The 12627-nt window shown below is 37.5% G+C and overlaps 1 protein-coding gene across 5 annotated transcripts in view; it reads left to right on the plus strand.

Annotated features, from left to right (window-relative positions):
• Positions 1-12627, plus strand: part of VPS13A (vacuolar protein sorting 13 homolog A) — a 266066-nt gene that overhangs the window by 79567 nt on the left and 173872 nt on the right. For all 5 annotated transcript variants that reach the window (XR_008713637.1, XM_055578364.1, XM_055578365.1 and 2 more), the window contains exons 18-21: positions 3332-3521; positions 3608-3722; positions 5993-6129; positions 12246-12378. Coding sequence is in view for 4 of the 5 variants with exons in the window: in XM_055578364.1 (XP_055434339.1) it covers positions 3332-3521; positions 3608-3722; positions 5993-6129; positions 12246-12378 (575 nt within the window). In the remaining variant the exon portion in view is untranslated. The remainder of the gene's footprint in view (positions 1-3331; positions 3522-3607; positions 3723-5992; positions 6130-12245; positions 12379-12627) is intronic.

The raw sequence follows: 12627 nt of genomic DNA on the forward strand, positions 1-12627 counted from the left end.
CTTCATGGTTGAATTCTTTCTTCCTTTTGATTTCTGCCCTCCTAAGTTTGGTGCAGTGGTTTGTGTAAGCTTCCTATAGGCTGAAATTTGTGCTGAGTGTTTGTTTCTTTTCCCTCTAATGGGCAAGGCTGAGTGAGGTGGTAATCCTATTTGCTGATGATTGGTTTTGTATTTTTGTTTTTTGTTGTTGTTTAGATGAGGTGTACTGCACAGGGTACTACCTGGTAATGCCAGGTCTTGTATTCAAGTGGTTTCCTTTGTGTGAGTTCTCACTATTTGATACTCCCTAGGGTTAGTCTCTGATAGTCTAGGGTCTTGGAGTTACTGCTCCCACTCCAAAGGCTCAGGGCTTGATATATTCTCCACGACACGCAGAGTACCTGTTCTTGGAGATGAAGACAAGAATGGGAAGGAGATTTTCCATGTGAATGTGTCACCTGGGCCACTCATCAGCCTTGCTCTGGTCCATCTTCTGCTCATGCTGTCCCAGTAAACACTTCTTCTGCGGAGGCCAAATTTCAAATGCAAATCCAGTCACAGACACCTGCTGTGCACTCTCCATCTTCTTTCCTGTGAAGCCCAAGCGTCCCATCCACCACATATGACTCTGGTCCCCATTCTCGGCCTCCTCTCTCTTGGAAGCTGTACTCCCCTCTCCACATGTTGAGTTTTAAGCTGGCTTTTCACTCTCCTCTTTCACCTTCATCAGGAGTCTCTTTAGTTCCTCTTTGCTTTCTGCCATTAGGGTGGTATCATCTGCATATCTGAGGAAATTTGATATTTCTCCCAGCAATCTTGATGCCTGTGATTCATCCAACCCAACATTTTGCATGATGTACTCTGCATAGAAGTTAAATAAGCAGGGTGCAGTATATAATCTTGATGTACTTCTTTCCCAATTTTGGACCAGTCTGTTGCTCCATGTTCAGTTGTAATTGTCGCTTTTTTAACCTGCATACAGATTGCCCAGGAATCAGGTAAGGTGGTATGGTATTCCCATCTCTTTAAGAATTTTCTGTATTTCGTTGTGATCCACACAAAGGCTTTTGTGTAGTCAGTGAAGCAGAAATAGATGTTTTTCTGAGAATTATCTTGCTTTTTCTATGATCCAACAGATGTTGACAATTTGATCTCTGGTTCCTATGCCTTTTCTAAATCCAGCTTGAACATCTTGGTTCACGTACTGTTGAAGCCTAGCTTGGAGAATTTTTATGCATTACTTTGCTAGCATGTGAAATGAGGGCAATTGTGTGGTAGTTTGAACATTGTTTGGCAGTGCTTTCTTTGGTATTGGAATGAAAACTGACCTTTTGCAATCCTGTGTCTGCTGCTGAGTTTTCCAAATTTACTGGCATATTGAGTGCAGCCCTTTAAAAGCATTATCTTATAGGATCTGAAATAGGTCAGCTGGAATTCTGTCACCTCCACTAACTTTGTTTGTGGTGATTCTTCCTAATGCTCACTTGACTTCACACTCCAGAATGTCTGCCTCTAGGTGAGGGATCACACCATCATGGTTATCTGGGTCATTAAGTTCTTTTTTGTATAATTCTTCTATGTATTTTTGCCACCCCTTCTTAATACCTTCTGCTTCTGTTAGTTTCATAGCATTTCCGTCCTTTATTGTGCCCATCTTTGCGTGAAAAGTTCCCTTGGTATCTCTAATTTTCTTGAAGAGATCTCTAGTCTTCCCATTCTGTTGTTTTCCTCTATTTCTTTGCATTGATCCTGGAGGAAGGCTTTCTTATCTCTCCTTGCTGTTCTCTGGAACTCTGCATTCAAATGGGTATATCTTTTCTCCTTTGCCATTTGCCTCTCCTGTTTTCTCAGATATTTGTAAGGCCTCCTCAGACAGACATTTTGCATTTTTACATTTCTTTTTCTTGGGGATGGTTTTAATCACTGCCTCCTGTAGAGTGTTATGAACCTCCATCCATAGGTTTTTACTCTATCAGATCTAATCCCTTTAATCTATTTCTCACTTTCACTGTATGATCATAAGGCATTTGATTTAAGTCATACCTGAATGAGCTAGTGGTTTTCCTTACTTTCTTCAATTTAAGTGTGAATTTTCAATAAGGTACTCATGATCTGAGCCATAGTCAGCTCCTGGTCTTGTTTTAGCTGACTTGAAAGAGCTTCTGCATCTTCAGCTGCAAGCAATATAATCAACCTGATTTTGAAATTGACCATCTGGTAGTGTCCTTGTGTAGAGTCGTCTCTTGCTTTGTTGGTAAAGAATGTTTTCTTTGACCAGTGTGTTCTCTTTGCAAAAGTCTATTAGCTTTTGCCCTGCTTCATTTTGTACTCCATGGTCAAACTTGGTTGTTACTGCAGGTATCTCTTGACTTTCTCCTTTTGCATTCCATTTGTCTGTGATGAAAGGGACATCTTTTTGGCGTGTTAGTTCTAGAAGGTCTTGTAGATCTTGATAGAACCATTCAAATTCACTTTCTTCAGTATTAGTGGTTGGGGCATAGACTTGGATTACTGTGATATTGAATGGTTTGCTTTGCAAACAAACCAAGATCATTCCCAAGTACTGCATTTCAGACTCTTGTTGCCTTTGAGGGCTACTGCATTCCTTCTAAGGGATTCTTGCCCACGGTAGTTGATATAATGGTCATCTGAATTAAATTCTCTCATTTTGGTCTATTTTAGTTGACTGGTTCCTAAAATGTCAATGTTCAGTCATCTCCTGTTTGACCACTCCTCTCCTGAGGAGGAGATATTTCTCCAGTTTTTACTGTTAGAACTTGGTCAAATTCCTGGAGGTATATATCAGATTATTTGGGGCCTCCCAATGGCTGGCTCCCTCTAGAGTTTTTAACTCTCAGTTATCTACACTAACATCTCCAGAATTCATCAGTTACAGTTTAGATTTTCCAGCCTTGGTTTTGGTGTCCATGGTGTCTTCCTTTTGCAGGTCTGCTCTGGTAAGTTGTGACTGTCTGTCTGTCTGTCCAGTCTTAGGGGCAGCAGTTTACCCTGTGTCTTCCCCTCTTGCATATCCAAGAAGAGTTTTTGGTTTTTCAGTTCTTCAGCTTTTTACTTGTTAGTATGGAGTGGTAACTTAAAACTCCTTTCATAGGGAACCAGAAACCCCAAACCCTTCAAAACTTCTTAATCTAGAAATTAAAATGTGAATAGAATTCTTTGTGAATTAATCTATGTCAGTTTAGATCAAATAGCTGTGTATTTTCTTTGTTGTGCATGAAACAGAGTAGCAAGAAATGCAGAGTGAAATTTTTTTATTTTACTATTTTTAATTTGAAAAATACTTTAAGATTATATTGATTGCTAATTTTTTTCCTGTCTTTTTTTCATGCAGATTTGAAACCAAAATAGATTCATTTCATGTTACTGGCTTACCAGATAACTCAACAAAACCCCGCCTCCTGTCTTCATTAGATGATGCTGCATCACTCTTGAAAATTATGTTTGAGATAAATCCTTTAGATGAAACTGTTGCTCAGAGGTGTATCATAGAAGCTGAACCTTTAGAAATGTTATATGATGCAGTAAGCATTTTTTGCAATTCCTAAGTTTTAATATATTTCTATTTGCCTTGGGTTTGTCCTCATGTTATTTATACTTATTTTAACAGAGAACAGTGAATAGTATAGTAGAATTCTTCAGACCTCCAAAAGAGGTAAATCTAGCACAGCTGACTTCAGTAACTTTGACAAAACTTGAAGAATTTCGTGATAAGACAGCAACAGGTAAATGCCAGTATTATTGTTGGTTTATCATTTAATACAGTTTGAGTCATGTTATACTGATTTTAGTATTCTTTGAGTTTATATTTGTAGACTAGATACAGTTTTAATTGAAACTTAGTTTGGTACTTTTATATATTTAAATTCAAATATAATGATAATTATGTCTTATACTTAGCAAGGTCTGACCTTTGAACCACATTCATGTTAATTGCAAAATTTTGTTAGGATTTTTGAAATTATGTTTATGACAGAAACTGGCCTGTATTTTCCTTTCTTGTAATGACTTCCAGATTTTAGTCTATTGGTCTCAGAACCTAGAAGTTCCACCCTTTTTTATTATCTTGGAGAGTTTGTATAAGATTGGGTCTCATTTCTTTTTTCAGTCTTTGGGCTAGGAGATGTCTTTGGGAACAATTTTAAACTAGAGGTTCATTTTTTTAAAATATAGATGACTATAGAGATGATCTCTGTGGTTTTTAATGGTTTGTAATTTGTTGAGACTTGCTTTCTGGCTCAACATATGGTAATTTTAAAAATGTTCCATATATGTTTGAAAAGTATGTACTTCATGTCTTCTGTACCCTTAGTAGATTTTTTTCCCCATTTTTACCATATTCTAACAGTTATTTAGAGAAGTACATGAAAAACACCTCACTGTCAATATTGATTTGTATATTTCATGTGGATCTGTAATTTTCTGCTTTATAGATTTTGTTGCTAATTAGGTACATATAGAGATAATTTTTTCCTATGAACCAAATCTTTTATCTGTATGAAATTTTCAATATTTTTAGTAATGCTTTAATTTTTCAATGTTCCTTTTGTTCTAGATTTTAATATATATATTTTAGGTTTCTTTTGGTTGTAATTTGGCTGCTACATGTTTTTTTTTATTCTTCTATATTCTTTTCCCGTCTATCTTTAGTTCTAGATGTGTCATTTCAACAACATATATGAGGTGTTTTTCAAGCTGTGATATTCAGTCTTTTCTGTTTCTTGACTGTTTTTTGCCTGTATTTGGATAAATTACAGCATTGTTTCCTCAGCTCCCACCTTTGTACCATTTGAAACTTAAACATTCTCTCTTCACCCCCTTTTCCTTCTGCCCTCAGTGTTTTCCACCATCATGGTCTTTTCCAATCAGCTGGCTCTTTCTATCAGGTGGCCAAAGTATTGGAGGTTCAACTTTAGCATCAGTCCTTCCAATGAATATTCAGGGTTGATTTCCTTTAGGATTGACTGGTTTGATCTCCTTGCTGTCCATGGGACTCTCAGGAGTCTTCTGCAGCACCAAGTTTTTCTCAGAGACCTTCTTTGCATTCTCTTATGGATAGCTTTTAGGGAGAGGGAGATTTAACTTCTGTATGGCTCTTAATTTTAGTATGTATCTTTTAGATCCCAGATTTATGAGGACTCCTGCTGGACTCTTATTTTTTTGTCATCTGTTCCCTATGCTCTATGAGACTATGGAAAGGAGTTCCAAAGTTTACCAAGTGCAGAACATGGTCTCAGGATAAAATTTTTTTGGTTCCCTTTGAAATCTTTTGGCTAACTCTTTCAGTTTGATTTTCCACTTGATAGATGCTTACTCTCTTGCCTCCTCTTAATGTTTCATTTGCATTGCTGTTTGTTTTGCTCTATGTCCCACAATTTTTATTGCTTTAAGTGGAAGAAAAAGTTTGGATACCTACTTATTGATGTTACCAGGATTTAAACTCTAGTTAAATGTTTTAATATAAGTTGAAAACATTATTTTAGTTAAAATTCATTGGGATAGATTCATCTGTTTTTATAGAAAGCTCTGGTGGCTTATTTTGGTTTACATATGGTTTTATTGAAGACGATTTAGTAATTGAAAATTTTTCATCGTCTCAAGTAATATAAAGGTTGAGTTCATTGTTCAGTATAGCAGACGTAGCTGTGTTAATTTCACAAATTGGGGAGAATTATAGAGATTCTAATATCACAGATACGAATAACTATTCCATGGAACTTAATTTTTTTAGATGTGTATCTTCCAAGTTTTACCCAATTGAGTTTATGGATCAAAAATTCTTTTTTGATTGTTACAGTTTTATACTTGGCTAATATTTAATGAGGAGCATACACATTGACTTTATATTGAAAATATCTTGCTGAAGGTTATTTAAAAATTAATACTAACTTCACATTATTTTAAAATTGTGTTACTAATTCATGTGTTTAGTGATTCTCTGTTTCTTGAGTAATTTGTGAACATTATTCATTGTAAAGATTTAAATTTTCTGCAGGTCTGGTATATATTATTGAAACACAGAAAGTTCTTGATCTCAAAATTAACTTGAATGCTTCATATATCATTATCCCACAAGATGGTATCTTTAGCCCTACGTCAAATCTCCTTCTTTTGGATCTTGGACATCTAAAGGTATATACTACTATTAAATATTTTATATGTCATTTATGATATTACTTTGTTTAAGATGTCTTTTGGTTTATAGATGTTTGATTTGATAAATTAATTTTTAGCTTAGTAGCAGAAACTAAGATTTGAGAAAGCCTCCCTTTGTAACGAATAAAGTGGTTTCATTTAGTTAGGTAGTTTTCTACATTTCTTACATGAAAATGACCGATTGAACGCTGAAGGTCAGAGGCAAACCTAAGAATTATATTTGTCAAGTTTGAGAGTAGTGCTTGAGGAGTTTATTTCCTTTTCAATTTAAATTTATTACTTGATTAATTAAAATGTATAGAGTAGGAGGAAGTTCTAGAAGTCATCAAATGTATTTTCACCCTTCTGAAATTTTTTGTGTATATACTATAAATATTGACATTTTAGTATTTCTATTAAATAATCCTAAAATTGAGAGATGGTCTTCTTTCATTTCCCTTCCTGTTCATTTATGTATGTTTTTCCATCAGTTTTGAGTAGAGAATACTTTTTTCTGTGTTTCTGGTTCTATGCTGTTCAATATGGTACCCACTTGTATATATTTAAATTGATTAAAGTTTTTTTAAAATTCAGTTCTTAGTTATACTTTAGCTACATTCCAGCATTTAATAGTCACAAATGGCTTGTGGCTACTGTATTAAAACAGGTGGAGAGCATTTTTATCATCATATGAAGCTCAGTTGGAAAGGAGTACTCCATATCATTAAATGTAGAGGACTAGCTAACAGTTTAAGACCCAAGAGGGATAGATATGGAATGCTCTTTCTGGCTACCTAATAAATATGTGTCTTTCCTTGATATTGACATTCTCCTTTATGTATTTTTTTACTCCTTGGTTAGTAATTATGTAGACAGTGCTGGATTTACATTCATAATAAAATTTTGTACAGCTAATAATTCATATTTGAACTTGTTTATGGATTTGGTTCATGGGCAGTGTGGTATAGTGGAAGTAGCCAGTGGAAAGGTATAGTGGTCAAAAGTAATAGTATATCTTTAGTTTTATGACCTTAGGCAATTTGCATAACATTTTGCCTAAAATTTGTTACTTTCAAACACATAGTCAATGTTGACTGTGTACTTCAAATGAACTGTAAAATGGGAAAATTTTATAATACAAAATAAATATGTGTGTGTGTGTGTGTGAATGAATGGGTGAACAAAATCTTTATATACTACTGTAAAATGATTTCCAGGATACTTGAGTGAAAAAAGTAGCATCAAGAATATAGCATGGAAGAGTTATATAACTATAACTTGCTTGAAAAGTGAAGGTCGCTCAGTTGTGTCCGACTCTTTGCGACCCCATGGACTTTACAGTCCTTGGAATTCTCCAGGCCAAAATACTGGAGTGGGTAGCCTTTCCCTTCTCCAGGGGATCTTCCCAACCCAGGGATCAAACCCCAGGTCTCCTGCATTGCAGGTGGATTCTTTACCAGCTGAGGCACAAGGGAAGCCAAAGAATAGTGGAGTGGGTAGCCTATCCCTTCTCCAGCGGATCTTCCTGACCCAGGAATTGAACCGGGGTCTCCTGCATTGCAGGTAAATTCTTTACCAACTGAGCTATTAGGGAAGCCCATTGGAGTTGCATAAATGGCAGAGATGGAATTAAAATTCAGGTATCAGTTCAGTTCAGTTACTCAGCCATGTCCAGCTCTTTGTGACTCCATGGACTGCAGCATGCCAGGCCTCCCTGTCCATCACCAACTCCCAGAGTTTACTCAGACTCATGTCCATTGAGTTGATGATGCTATCCAACCACCTCATCCTCTGTCGTCCCCTTCTCCTCCCACCTTCAATCTTTCTCAGCATCAGGGTCTTTTCCAGTGAGTCAGTTCTTCGCACCAGGTGGCCAAAGTATTGGAGTTTCAGCTTCAGCATTAGTTCTTCCAATGAATATTAGGACTTATTTCCCTTATATTGATCTCCTTTCTGTCCAAGGGACTCTCTCTCATGTATCAAAAAAGAGCTGACTCAATTATATCTTCGAAGAGCTGACTCATTATAAAAGACCCTGATGCTGGGAAAGATTGAGGGCAGGAGGAGAAGAGGATGAGATGGTTGGATGGCATCACCGACTTAATGGACATGGGTTTGGGTGGACTCTGGGAGTTAGTGATGAACAGGGAGGCCTGGTGTGCTGTGGTTCATGGGGTCGTAAAGAGTCGTACACGACTGAGCGATTGAACTAAACTGAACTAGGTTGGCCATAACTTTTTCCCCAAGGAGGAAGAATCTTTTAATTTCATGGCTGCAGTCATCATCTGCAGTGATTTTAGAGCCCTAAAAAATAAAGTCAGCCACTGTTTCCCCACCTATTTGCCATAAAGTGACGGGACCGGATGCCATGATCTTAGTTTTCTGAATGTGGAGCTTTAAGCCAACTTTTTCACTCTCCTCTTTCACTTTCGTCAAGAGACTTTTTAGTTCCTCTTCACTTTCTGCCATAAGGATGGTATCATCTGCATATCTGAGGTTATTGATATTTCTCCTGGCAATCTTGATTCCAGCTTGTGCTTCATCCAGCAGCGTTTCTCATGATGTACTCTGCATATAAGTTAAATAAGCAGGGTGACAATATACAGCCTTGACATACTTCTTTCCCTATTTGGAACCAGTCTAAGGTTCCATGTTCAGTTCTAACTGTTGCTTCCTAACCTGCATACAGATTTCTCAGGGGACAGGTTTGATGGTCTGGTATTAGAATCTCTTTCAGAATTTTCAGTTTGTTGTGATCCACATAGTCACATGCTTTGGCATAGTCAATAAAGCAGAAATAGATGTTTTTCTGGAACTCTCTTGCTTTTTTGATGCAGGTATCAGGTATACTAATATTTAATCCTGGAATCTCACTTATCATTATAAAGTTATGTAAATGTCTTATCATGCCATGGAAATATTTTGTAAGATGTATTTGTGTCTTAATAATTTTGTTTTTAATAAAAAGTCTTCTTCAGTTCAGTTCAGTTGTTCCATCGTGTCCGAATTACTGCAACCCCATGAATTGCAGCACGCCAGGCCTCCCTGTCCAGCACCAACTCCCAGAGTTCACTTAAACTCATATCCATCGGGTCGGTGATGCCATGCAGCCATCTCATCCTCTCTCGTCCCCTTCTTCTCCTGCCCGCAATCCCTCCCAGCATCAGAGTCTTTTCCAGTGAGTCAGCTCTTCGCATGAGGTGGCCAAAGTATTGGAGTTTCAGCTTTAGCATCAGTCCTTCCAAAGAACACCCAGGACTGATCTCCTTTAAAATGGACTGACTGGATCTCCTTGCAGTCCAAGGGACTCTCAGGAGTCTTCTCCAACACCACAGTTCAAAAGCATCAATTCTTCAGCGCTCAGCCTTCTTCACAGTCCAACTCTCACATCCATACATGACCACTGGAAAAACCATAGCCTTGACTAGACGGACCTTTGTTGACAAAGTAATGTCTCTGCTTTTGAATATGCTATCTAGGTTGGTCATAACTTTCCTTCCAAGGAGTAAGCGTCTTTTAATTTCATGGCTGCAGTCACTATCTGCAGTGATTTTGGAGCCCCCCAAAATAAAGTCTGATACTGTTTCCACTGTTTCTCCATTTATTTCCCATGAAGTGATGGGACCAGATGCCATGATCTTAGTTTTCTGAATGTTGAGCTTTAAGCCAACTTTTTCACTCTCCAGTTTCACTTTCATCAAGAGGCTTTTTAGTTCCTCTTCACTTTCTTCCATAAGGGTGGTGTCATCTGCATATCTGAGGTTATTGATATTCCTCCCGGCCTATCTTGATTCTAGCTTGTGCTTCTTCCAGCCCAGTGTTTCTCATGATGTACTCTGCATATAAATTAAAAAAGCAGAGTGACAATATACAGCCTTGAGGTACTCCTTTTCCTATTTGGAACCAGTCTATTGTTCCATGTTCAGTTCTAACTGTTGCTTCTTGACCTGCATACAGGTTTCTCAAGAGGCAGGTCAGGGGGTCTGGTATTCCCAACTCTTTCAGAATTTTCCACAGTTTATTGTGATCCACACAGTCAAAGGCTTTGGCATAGTCAATAAAGCAGAAATAGATGTTTTTCTGGAACTCTCTTGCTTTTTTGATGATCCAGCGGATGTTGGCTATTTGATCTCTGGTTCCTCTGCCTTTTCTAAAACCAGCTTGAACATTTGGAAGTTTACGGTTCACATATTGCTGAAGCCTGGCTGGAGAATTTTGAGCATTACTTTACTAGAGTGTGAGATGAGTGGAATTGTGCGGTAGTTTGAGCATTCTTTGGCATTGCCTTTCTTTGGGATTGGAATGAAAACTGAGCTTTTCCAGTCCTGTGGTCACTGCTGAATTTTCCAAATTTGCTGGCATAGTGAGTGCAGCACTTTCACAGCATCATCTTTCAGGATTTGAAATAGCTCAACTGGAATTCCATCACTTCCGCTAGCTTTGTTCATAGTATTGCTTTCTAAGGCCCACTTGACTTCACATTCCAGGATGTCTGGCTCTAGGTGAGTGATCACAGCATCATGATTATCTTGATTATGAAGCTCTTTTTTGTACAGTTCTTCTGTGTATCCTTGCCACTTCTTCTTAATATCTTCTGCTTCTGTTAGGTCCATACCATTTCTGTCCTTCATTGAGCCCATCTTTGCATGAAATGTTCGCTTGGAATCTCTAATTTTCTTGAGGAGATCTCTAGTCTTTCCCATTCTGTTGTTTTCCTCTGTTTCTTTGCATTGATCGCTGAAGAAGGCTTTCTTATCTCTCCTTGCTATTCTTTGGAACTCGGCATTCAGATGCTTATACCTTTCCTTTTTTCCTTTGCTTTTCGCTTCTCTTCTTTTCACAGCTATTTGTAAGGCCTCCCCAGACAGCCATTTTGCATTTCTTTTCCATGGGGATGGTCTTGATCCCTGTCTCCTGTACAATGTCACCAGCTTCTGTCCATAGTTCATCAGGTACTCTATCTATCAGATCTAGGCCCTTAAATCTATTTCTCACTTCCACTGTATAATCATAAGGGATTTGATTTAGGTCATACCTGAATGGTCTAGTGGTTTTCCATACTTTTTTCAATTTAAGTCTGAATTTGGCAATAAGGAGTTCATGGATCTGAGCCACAATCAGTATGTGGTCCACTGGAGAAGGGAATGGCAAACCACTTCAGTATTCTTGCCTCGAGAACCCCATGAACCGTATGAAAAGGCAAAATGATAAGATATTGAAAGAGGAACTCCCCAGGTCCGTAGGTGCCCAATATGCTACTGGAGATCAGTGGAGATGGAGCCAAAGCAAAAACAATACCCAGTTGTGGTTGTGCCTGGTGATAGAATCAAGGTCCGATGCTGTAAAGAGCATTATTGCATAGGAACCTGGAATGTTAGGTTCATGAATCAAGGCAAATTGGAAGTGATCAAACAGGAGATGGCAAGAGTGAATGTCGACATTCTAGGAATCAGCAAACTTAAATGGACTGGAATGGCTGAATGTAACTCAGATGACTATTATATCTACTACTGTGGGCAGGAATCCCTTATAAGAAATGGAGTAGCCATCGTGGTCAACAAAAGAGTCTGTAATGCAGTACTTGGATGCAATCTCAAAAACGACAGAATGATCTCTGTTCGTTTCCAAGGCAAACCATTCAATATCACAGTAATCCAAGTCTATGCCCCAACCAGTAATGCTGAAAAAGTTGAAGTTAAACAGTTCTGTGAAGACCTACAAGACTTTTTAGAACTAACACCCCAAAAAGATGTCCTTTTCATTATAGGGGACTGGAATGCAAAAGTAGGAAGACAAGAAACACCTTGGGTAACAGGCAAAAGTCTTCTTAGCAGATTAAAAAAAATTTACATGTATTATTTACCAGAACTGGCTTTGTTTTCCCTTTTTAATATAAATGATTAGGAAATACAACTTATTATGTAAAAACTTTATACTTGCCTTCTCATTATATATTTCATGGATAAAGGTGTTTTTAATTGTCTTACAATGTATGTCATCTTGTGAGTTTATCTTTTCCTGTTAAGTTTTTATAGTATAGTCTAAAACATAAAAACTTTATATTTGCATTTGAAGTAATTTGCATAGTCTAAACTGTTAAAATTAACTTAAAGGTGACAAGTAAAATTCGTTCAGAATTACCAGATTTAAAACAAGGTGGAGCCAATCGTGAAGAGATAATGCATAGAGCTTATGATTCCTTTGATATTCAGCTTACAAGCATACAGCTGCTTTTCAGCAGAGTTGGTAAGTACACAAGACATTATTTGTTGATTCATTTTGCTGAAGTGATTAATTGGGATTTTGGACAATTTCTCTGAAGACTTTGGTACAAGATATGTTAGACATTTTATATTTTTGAATTAAAAGTGATAGATTTTTCCCAGGAGTGGTATCTCAAGTAGGAGAAGTTTTACTATTCAAGGGACATTGTCAATGTCTGGAGACATTTTTTGTTGTGAGAAGCAGGGAGTTTGGGCACTACTGCTATCTGGT

Source organism: Bubalus kerabau, chromosome 4, assembly GCF_029407905.1.
Source record: "Bubalus kerabau isolate K-KA32 ecotype Philippines breed swamp buffalo chromosome 4, PCC_UOA_SB_1v2, whole genome shotgun sequence".
NCBI lineage: Eukaryota > Metazoa > Chordata > Mammalia > Artiodactyla > Bovidae > Bubalus > Bubalus kerabau.